This window comes from Aythya marila (genome assembly GCF_965140915.1).
Source record: "Aythya marila genome assembly, chromosome: Z".
Taxonomy (NCBI): domain Eukaryota; kingdom Metazoa; phylum Chordata; class Aves; order Anseriformes; family Anatidae; genus Aythya; species Aythya marila.
Genome location: NC_139080.1, coordinates 74,769,199 through 74,779,051, shown reverse-complemented (window position 1 = coordinate 74,779,051; position 9,853 = coordinate 74,769,199). Strand labels below are relative to the sequence as shown.

Here is a 9,853-nt window from a genome sequence, read left to right as displayed (position 1 = left end):
CCCCTGGTAGCTGGTCTCCAGCTTGATGTAACCCCATTTACTACATCCCTCTGAGCCCAATCTGTCGGCCAATTGTTCCCCCGTTGCATTATGTTCTTGTCTAGCTCTGTGCTGGACATTTTGTCCAGAAGGATGCTGTGCGAGGTAGTACTGAAAGCTTTGCTGAATCCAACATCTACCGGCTTTCCTTAATTTAATTTATTATTTATTAATTTATTTTCAGTTAATAACAGAGCAGGATAGTGAGAACTAAAAGCAAAGTAAAAACACCTTTCCTCCCACCACCTTCTTCCCAGGCTCAGCTTCTGTTTCAATGCATCTAACTCCTGCCCCCGGCGACGCAGGTGGGTGAGCAGCAGGGGTTGTGGTCAATCCATAACATTTTCTCTGCTGCTGTTCAGGAACAGCTCGAGCATGCATCCTTCCCACAGGGTGCAGCTGGCTCTGCTCTGACATGGGGCAGCTGCTGGGCTCTGCTCACAGGGACCACCCCTGCAGCCCCCCTGCTGCCAAACCCTTGCCATGCAAACCCAGTCAGGTTCAATACAGCAGATGGATTGATTAGACTGTAGGTTTACTCTGAACCTCCAGGCTTTCTCCTCAACCTTAGGCTGTTAGAATGGAAGGGGAAAAATAAAATTTCCTTTCCCTCCTGATGCCTTAATACATTGATTGCTTTGTTTGGTTTTACCCCGTCCTTAATTCTGTGAATGTCATAGCAATACTATTTGTGTTATTTAATAATTTGAACTCCTTGTTCTCGTCCATTTTCAGGTCTAGGATATAGTCTAGGTATGCGAATAAGCTCGCAATGCATGTGTCCTCCTAACCAATTTGATCTGAAAAGGTAATCTAATCCCTTTTCAAGCCACAGTTGGACAGGTGACTTAAGTTCAGCTCTAGGATGTCTTTTGCTGAAGCAGTTGCCTGCCCAGCATCTCTCACACGCACAGCTAATCCAGTGCAAGTTCACTCGGCTCCAAGAAGTTCTGGTGCACTGGCAATATTTGTGCCATTTTGGATAGTATCTCTCTGCATGCTGCATGATGCCAATGTAAAAACATACAAAGCACTCGTGCTCGGAAGTGCAGGTATTTGATTCAGCTCAGATAAGTACTGCTGGTTGAGATCATCAGTGCACTGATTCGATGTTAATGATTAGAGAAGCAGGGCATGAGCTAAACCTTCACACATAACCAAATCCAACCCATTATTTCTAACAACTGTCAAGGGCAATATGAACAGTTTCCTCAAACTTACAATGTCATGTGCATGCTTCTTTTCTTCTCAGTGTGTGCAGACAGTTTTATTCCCCTCTAAATTAAAGGGAATTTTTATCAATATCAAAGGTTGATAGCTTTCAGCTTTACTTTGTCAGCTTATCTCTGGCCTCATTCCCATTGCTTGTGGTCAGCCATGCAGTTCCTCTGGATTATATCTGGACATTATTTTGTTTGGTATCTAGTTGTGAAGTGGGTGCAAAGATGGTGTTTTAGATGACAGGCAGGTCAGAATGCATATCAATCTGATGTTTCCATCACCAGCTTCAGTGACAGCTATTTAGCTGCTTTTTTCACCATGCCTTTACTAAGGTAATGAGCCATCAACAGCTCAGGACAGCGTGCCCCTGGCTCCTTGACCTGAATTGCTTGAAGTCACCATGCCTCTGTGACTTTCTGGAACTGGCTGTCTGGTTTTACTGAAGCTGAGCTGACTCCGTTTTGTGCCACTGATATTTTTGGACCACCTTGCATGAGAGTCTGCTGGGGTTTATGTGGGAGGTGCAGGTGCTGTGTGTGATTTCTCTGAACCCATTGCTCCAGATACTGGAGATTACTGTAGTTTCTTAAGTTCCTCCATTCAGTTACAGCATCCAATTTAGAAGATTTACAAAGGACACTGCTCCTCCTGACTGAAGAATTACAGTCCTGTCTTACTCAGCACCAAACATTAGTTTGCATACAGTTAATTGATAACTCATATGGATGGGTTTTGTGTGTTTGTTTCTGCTTTTTGTTCTGTGTTGTGAGTTGGTGTTACTCTGCAGCCAAAAGATAGATCTCAGACAGCAGCGATGCAAATTTCCAAGCCTGGCTCAATTTTGAGGGATAGCAGCTAAATGTGTAGAAAGAACCGGTCGTTTTCAGTGATCACTTCCTATTTACCTTTCTTCTTTGTCATGTTGGCTGTGGCATGGTTTGAGCTGTTTGATGTGTTTGATAGTGACTTGAGACATGTCAGGGTGGCTTCAAGGTAGCACAGTCAATAGTGCACACCATTTTCTCAGAGACTAAATAATCAGGAAGCTCCATCCCAACTTGTGTGCAATATACCTTCCTAGTGCACTGGGGACGTGTGGAGTCCAGTGTAGTAAAATCACTGGTGGTTCTTACAAGATTTCTTGTTTTCTTCCTCTCAGGTCATGGAGTTGCTCGTTCATCTGAATAAGCGAATCAAAAGTCGCCCAAAAATCCAGCTTCCAGTAGAGACGTTGCTGGTTCAATATCAAGATCCTTCTGCAGTGTCTTTTGTCACTGTAAGTATTTGTTCTTATCAGAATAGTTGCTAATTTACTTGTAACAAGCAGAATATTCTTTAAAACTCCTGTTTTATTTCTGTCAGTTCTCTTAACAGGTGTCTTTCTGTAATGAGGTTGATGTTTTTTAAGCAATTCTTTTAAACTAAACTTTATAGTCTGGTGTGGGTGAAAATTATGTTCATAAAACAGCTACTCTGTTGACTTTGTTAAAATACTGGTAATCACTCTTGATCTTTCATGAATCCATGACATGTCACTGCTTGTGTTACAGAAGGCCTATTGTTGAGGCCTTATTTTGCAAGCCACTGCCAATCCTTCTTGACACGTTCAGGATCAGCATCTTGATTAAAGTATCTGCATTTCTCTGAACACGAGAACACATTTTTGTGTGTTTTTAGGGTCAGGACATTAGCTGAGCAAGAGAACATGAAAATATTTTGTAGATTAGGTGTCGTTCAATGACACCTGATTAGGTAAAGCAAAAATAGCTTTAAAATGTTTTGTTTTACTAATGAAGATAACTTTCATTTCAGTTGTGGTAGATCTATTGCAAATCCTCACCATGAAAAAGCAATAAAATCAGAGGGAAACTTTTTGTCCATCTTACCTGGTTACCAATTCATATACAGTATAAAAGGAAAACGTGATGCCTCAGAAACAGAAGGAAAAATATTGCAACTTTTAAACTGCAGTCATGTAGAAGTACTCTGAGATTGTCTGTAAGCAAGTAGGATTATCCAGAGTTCTCCTTTTGGGAGTGACTGAGGGCTTCTAGTCTGCCTGTGTTCTGTAGAGCAGTAGAAGAACCATCTTGTTTGAAGACAAATGTGACATAAACTGTGCTTTTTGGCAGCACACATGAAAAATCTGTGTTCACTGATGTATCTGCGTGATACATATTGTTCTATGCAGTGAATTAGTGGGCTTCATAAAATTTTACTAAGTCCCATCTACAGAGAAGCGTAATTCTTCCACCTTCAACACCGTGTAGGTCTGTTTCGTTGTCTGAAGCTTTTCCTGCTGTGAATTGCAGCTTGTACTTGGTTGCCAAATAACTGCCACCAAGGGAGGCGCACAGCTGAGGCCTGCACTACTTTGGACTGTGGTGGTGTACTGTGGCTGCCAGCCCGCTCCCTGCATGTACAGGTCCCCAGCCTCCTCCTCCTTACTCCACCTTTTAACAAGCTGTACTTAGTATTTATTTTGATCACAGAGTGGTACTTGTGATCAGCAGATGATGTCTGGATCATAACTAGGGCTCACATTTTGTCAGGGCAAGCCAGAGAAAAAGAACTTGCACAATCACCAGCACCATGCTGTAATTATCTTTTGTTAATGTGTTTTTTCTCAATTAATCTTTGTTCAGAGGAACTATCAGAATGAACTAAAGACTAGAAAAGTCCCTTTTGTCTTCAGCTCTTCATCTTCAATAGCTTTTAACCTCTTAGTAGTACTTAAAAAAAAAAAAAGTATCTTTTTTTTTTTTTTTTTTTACTAAATTTGCATACTTATTTCAACCAGGTCATTTGAATACATAATCTCTGCAGTTCTGAGCTGTATTTGAATCAATGTGCTAGCAATTAAAGATAGCCTAATACTCAGTACTGCTCTGCTGTCCTGTCATAAGACTCTATTTGGATTGCATTCACAGTTTTTAAATATGGTGATATTTTTATTACAACATATTTTTAATTTTTATATATAAAATATTTTATTTTTATTACACGTTTCAAGAGAAAACTTGCTATGTTGGTGACTCTATTTATTTAATAACGCCTACTTTTTTATTATATGTAAGTAAGTGAAAACATTGCATTTTATTTCCTTGAAGCTATGGCTTGGGTAAAGCTGCTTTTGGTGAAACAGACAGTGAGTAGGAGAAGCTAGAGAGGGATTTTTGCGTTGTTATTCTTCAACCCTTTGTCAGCAAGTCTTGCTGAACTTCCCCTTTAAAAGCTGTCAATCCAGTGAGCCTTGGAATTAAAAAAAATTGGTCTTACAAAACGTAGTTTGTTTCCAACAGCCATTTATATAACAGCATACAAGAAGAATTTAAAGCATGTATATTTCATTCGTTCTATTCTGATACTGTGTGCTTTTTCTACTCCTTAGAATTTTACCATAATTTATGTTAAGATGGGATACCCCCGTTTGCCTGTGGAAAGACAATGTGAATTGGCTCCAACTCTTCTCACTGCAATGGAAGGGAAACCTCAACCACAGCAAGATAGGTATGAATACGCATTTTTGGAGTATATTCTATTTGTGTCATTTAGTAAAATCATTTGAATCATTTCCTGATTTATTTTTTTTCCTGTGGTGATAACATCACCACAGGAGTGGTGAGCTGCTGTATACTAAGCACTTGTAGAAAAATATTAATTATGATCCTGCAGCTTACCTACGCTGAGATGTTTCCATCAGGATGTTGCTGGAAATTGTCATTAAAATCATGTCTTCATTTTTTCTACAGCACTGTGACAGTATAGAGGTATTTTTAAAATGATCTTATTGTACAGAAAGGTCTTGCAGTAAAATCTTGCTTCTGTTCTTGAGATCAGTGTAAAAAAATGTTTTCTTTGGGAACACGGTTTTTCCCTATCCAAAAATCAAGTACATAGGCAAAGAGGCTCTTGGAAAAATTGTCTGTAGTGGTGTATAATAAACACATTGTCTGTGTAGGTGCTTTATCTTCTGTCTTCCATTGCTAAGTACATTGGGTCTCAAATAGAGGCTGCTGGATTGTCAATCATTGAAAGTTCTGTTAAGTACTTTTTGCTGTTAAGGACCAGGTATGTTTGTAAAGATTTCTCTCTTTAATGTTAAGAACAAACAGATGTGTTTTTTTAATGGTTGCAGTAAATGTAATTGTTTTTCAGCCTAATGCATCTTCTAATACCAACCCTTTTTCACATGAAATACCCTGCTGAACCACTGAAAGCAGCAGCTTCTCCATTTAATCTTGCTGAAAAACCAAAGACTGTACAGCTGCTTTTGGACTTTATGTTGGATGTTCTTCTTATGCCTTATGGGTAAGTACAAGTTAAATACCAGTCTTATCTGGTAATCCTGTGTTCTTGATGTGTGAAACATCACAAACCACACCCATGGAAGCTCATTCAAAGTATGCTGTTATTTCCTACCTCAAATGCAGTCAGTTACATGTTATAGTAGGGTCCTAATTGTACGAATGGGATCAATACATTCTTTAACAAAACATCTATTTTCTACTTAATCAGGTGTTAATGTTATCCTCTCCTTGACCTCTTCTGAGATATGAGACATGTGGGCTATCTTTTAAGCAACCCAACATGTAAAACAGAAAGCAAATCAAAATGTGTGCTTATACTTGTGCGGTTGAATTTTAGGCTTGACCCTCCAATGCCATAAGTAAGCATAATCTCTGAATATTTGTACTTCTCAGTTGTCAAACCTTTCTCTTGCATCTGTCTTTGGATGAAGAGTATTTTAACTGTGATGGCGTTGTCTTGGTGTGAGCACTGTTTCTGAAAGCAAGAATGATTTACGGAGCAACTTGAATTTACTGATCATTGCTTGTTAGGAATCTTCTGGTGTCTAAAAGCAGTTCTTTCTCTGAATCTATTTTCTATACATTTTTTTTAATGTCTTCTTGGGAAACTTGAAGGAAAAGTAGAAATAATTTTATCACTAGAATATATTTCTTCCTCTAATAGTTCATTGATTGCAGTAGGATTTTTTGAGCACCTCACTCAAGTGGATTAACCTGAAAAACAATTACTTTTAAAATAATGAGCACCAGGTGTTTCTCTACATAGTTCTGTTGGAAGCCGTGCTCCTGTCAGATGTTTTGGGGGCCGTGTCCTTACCATTTGGGTGTTGTGGTTTATAGTTTAAAACACCCAACCTACCCCTGTGTTCACAGCTCATATCTGTCGGTTGCATTTTATTACCTGCCTAGGTGAATGCTGCTAGCTTCACCCCAACGCTACTGTGGCTGTAGCTTCAGGAGGTGAAGTCCTCTGGCATTTCAATGAGACTCCAGTTCCTTATGTGCTTTTGTACACTGGCAGAGCATGACAACTAGTTTTGAAATACCAGAGGGCAGGGGGAAATGAGTAGTGGTCTGTACTTTTTTAGCTTTGTTTTCTTTCCAGAAGGTGCACAGAGTGTGTTTTCATCTCACCTGTGGCACTGGTTGACTCTCTCTTCAAGTCTTGCTCCCTGGGGTGAGACTTTATTGCTGTTGATAGCGAAGTTATGCCTGGTAGATCTTGCTCAGTCATTGCCTGGTTGTGAATGAGCCTTGCCAGTCTGCATGCAGTAAAACAACCAGAAAGCCTAACTTTAGGGCTTAAAGCTCAAAATCAAGTAAGTGTTTAAAGTTTTGGCTAATCAAGCATTAATCTTGGAGACGTGGGATGAACAGCTATTCTCATTGTTGAGACTGCTTACTTCCTTTTGTTCTCTGCGTGCTGAATGCGGAACAGAGAATGGCTGGCTGGAGCAAAACAGTTCTTCAGAGAATCATAGAATGGCTCAGGGCTGGAATCAGCCTAACAGATCACCCAGTTCCAACCCCTGCCATAGGCAGGGATGCCACGCACTAGATCAGTTTTCTCAGGACCCCATCCAGGCTGACCTTGAGCACCTCCAGGGATGGGGCATCCACAGCTTCTCTGGGCACCCTTTGCAGTGCCTCAGCATCCTCTGACTGAAGAATTTCCTCCTAACATCTAATCCAAGTCTCCTTTCTCTTAGTTTAAACCCTGTTTTCCATTTGTTACCTGCCCAAGCAAGAAGCTGGTCTCCATCTCTTTGGAGAATCTCCCTTTAGGTATTGAAAGGCTGCAATGAGGACACCCCAGAGCCTTCTCTTTCCCAGGCTGAACACCCCCAGCTCTCTCAGCCTTTCTTCGCAGACGAGGAGCTCCAGCCCTCTGATCATCCTCATGGCCCTCCTCTGGGCCTGCCCCAACAGCCCCACACCCTTCTGGTGCTGGGGGCCCCAGAGGAGGACGCAGCACTCCAGGTGGGGCCTCCCCAGGGCAGAGCAGAGGGGCACAATCCCCTCCCTCCTTCCCCTGCTGCCCACCCCTCTGTTGGTGCAGCCCAGGACGCAGTCGGCCTTCTGGCTGCAGGCACCCACTGCTGGCTCGTGTCGAGCCTTTTGTCCACCAGAGCCCCCAAGCCCTTCCCTGCAGGGCTGCTCTCCAGGAGCTCTTCTCCCAGTCTGTGCTCATGGCTGGCATTGCCCCGGCCCAGGTGCAGCCCCTGGCACTGGGGCTTGAACCTCATTAGGTTCACGTGGGCCCACTTCTCCAGCCTGTCCAGGTCCCTCTGGATGGCATCCCTTCCTTCTGGTGTCACCTGCAAACTTGCTGTGGGTGCACCCGATTCTTCTGTCTATGTTGTTTATAAAGATCACAGAACTGTAGGGGTTGGAAGGGACCTGGAGAGATCATCGGGTCCAACCCCCTGCCAAAGCAGGTTCCTCAGAGCAGGCTGCCCAGGGAGGCGTCCAGACGGGCCTTGAATATCTCCAGAGAAGGAGACTCCACAGCCTCCCTGGGCAGCCTGTCCCAGTGCTCTGTCACCCTCCCCGTGAAGAGGTTCTTTGGCATGTTGGTGCGGAACTGCCTGTGCTCCATCTTGTGGCCATTGCCCCTTGTCCTGTCCCCACAAACCACTGAAAAGAGGTTGGCCAAATCCCTCTGTCTCCCACAAAAGGTATTAAAGAGTAAAAAGATACTAAACAGTACTGGTCCCAAGACAGACCCCTGAGGGACACTGCTTGTCACCAGCCACAAGACAGAGCCATTGACCACCGCTCTCTGGGTGCGGCCATCCTTCCAATTCTTTATTCATTGAATGCTTCACCCTTCAAGTCCATATCCCTCCAATTTGGAGATCAGGATGTCATGCAAGACAGTGTCAAAGGCCTTACAGAAGTCCAGGTAGGTTTGTCTCTTCTAAAATTATGATCCCTTGTTGCACTGAGTGAGCTTCCAAACATACAGGGCGAGGTAGAGTAGCTTTTGGAGGGTACATATGTACACTCAGGGTGGCTAGACTTGCCAGCCTACAAAAAGACTGTAAATTTAATCTTTATTGTTTTGTTTTCTTTCCCTGACCAGCACTGAAACTGCTGTTTTCAAGATATTTTTGTTTTTGTTTATTTTTTGACATCAGGGATTGCTTCCTGACGCTTTGTGTTGAATATGGTTCACTATTTCCCTTATTAGGCTTGAAGTCTTTCATAGAAATCATACAAATGTTGCTAAAGCTTTTAATATAACCTTGTCACGTCTAGTGTTAGCTATGTATTGAGTTCTAATATAGCAGAGAACAGTCTTTTTGGTTTGTAACGTGAGATAACTCTTTTCAGAAACACCAGTGGATCCTTCCTTTTCTTAACCAAGGGGTTTTGCAGTTGCTTTTTTTTTTTTTTTTTTCCGAACAGCTATAGTGAGATAGCTACAGCTCTTGTGGAATATGCTGGGGTAACTGGTAGCTGAGTCTCAAATGAAAAAAAATCTGTCTTATGTCAGAGTCATGGGATTAACTGAAGTATACAGGTTTTGTGTATTACAACATACAGTCCAACTGGCAGTGTGGAGTGGTAAAGCCTCTAATGAAACTCAATTTCCATCTGCTTAGGTACGTACTGAATGAATCTCAGAGTCGGCAAAACATGCCCACAGCACAGGGCTCTTCGTCAAGTACCGTGGGAGGTCCAGGAATCCCTCAGCCACCTCCGGGGATGAGCTTTTATGCAGCCAAGAGGGTAATTGGGGATAGCCCATGGACACCAGAGCTGCTGGAGCAGGTATTTGCACTGATGGGCTGATCTCAGGGGACTGGGGGTGGTAGCAAGGATGGCTGCAAACAGAGGGAGGGAAGGCTAGAGGGAAAATGTGCAGCTCATTCTGGCCAGGACTTTAGCTGCCTGAGGGAATGCCTTGGAGGACTTGGGCACGATGCCTCAAAGAAATTCCCGACAGTGAGGTGGGGGTGAGAGGTGCCTCCCTCACCCTGCTGGCAGCTCTCTGAGCTGGGTAGGAAGCAGACACATCCACAGCCACCTCTTGCATCTTCCTCCAGGAGATAGCAAGGCTGCAAAACTATCCAGTGTTGGTGAAACTGCCCCTTGCAGCCAAGAAGCAGCAGAGTATTCCTGATCGGTATGCCAGTACTCTGCTGCAAGTGGCTGCTTCAAAAGGAGACAAGAGGAGACTGGTAAAGAGGTGGGGAGAACATACGAGCTTCAGCTTAGCAAGCAAAAGCCAGTGTTTCAGACAGTTGAGCTGCTGTGGTTATTTTAACACACGGTTT

General features: G+C 42.9%; 1 protein-coding gene across 1 annotated transcript in view; it reads left to right on the top strand.

The window, feature by feature from the left end:
• Positions 1–2,422: 2,422 nt before the first annotated feature.
• ECPAS (Ecm29 proteasome adaptor and scaffold) overlaps positions 2,423–9,853 on the top strand; it is a gene marked incomplete at its 5' end in the record, with an annotated part of 48,204 nt that continues 40,773 nt past the window's right edge. The window contains 4 exons of the mRNA XM_082783896.1: positions 2,423–2,536; positions 4,652–4,770; positions 5,419–5,571; positions 9,179–9,347. Coding sequence (XP_082640022.1) covers positions 2,423–2,536; positions 4,652–4,770; positions 5,419–5,571; positions 9,179–9,347 — 555 coding nt within the window. The remainder of the gene's footprint in view (positions 2,537–4,651; positions 4,771–5,418; positions 5,572–9,178; positions 9,348–9,853) is intronic.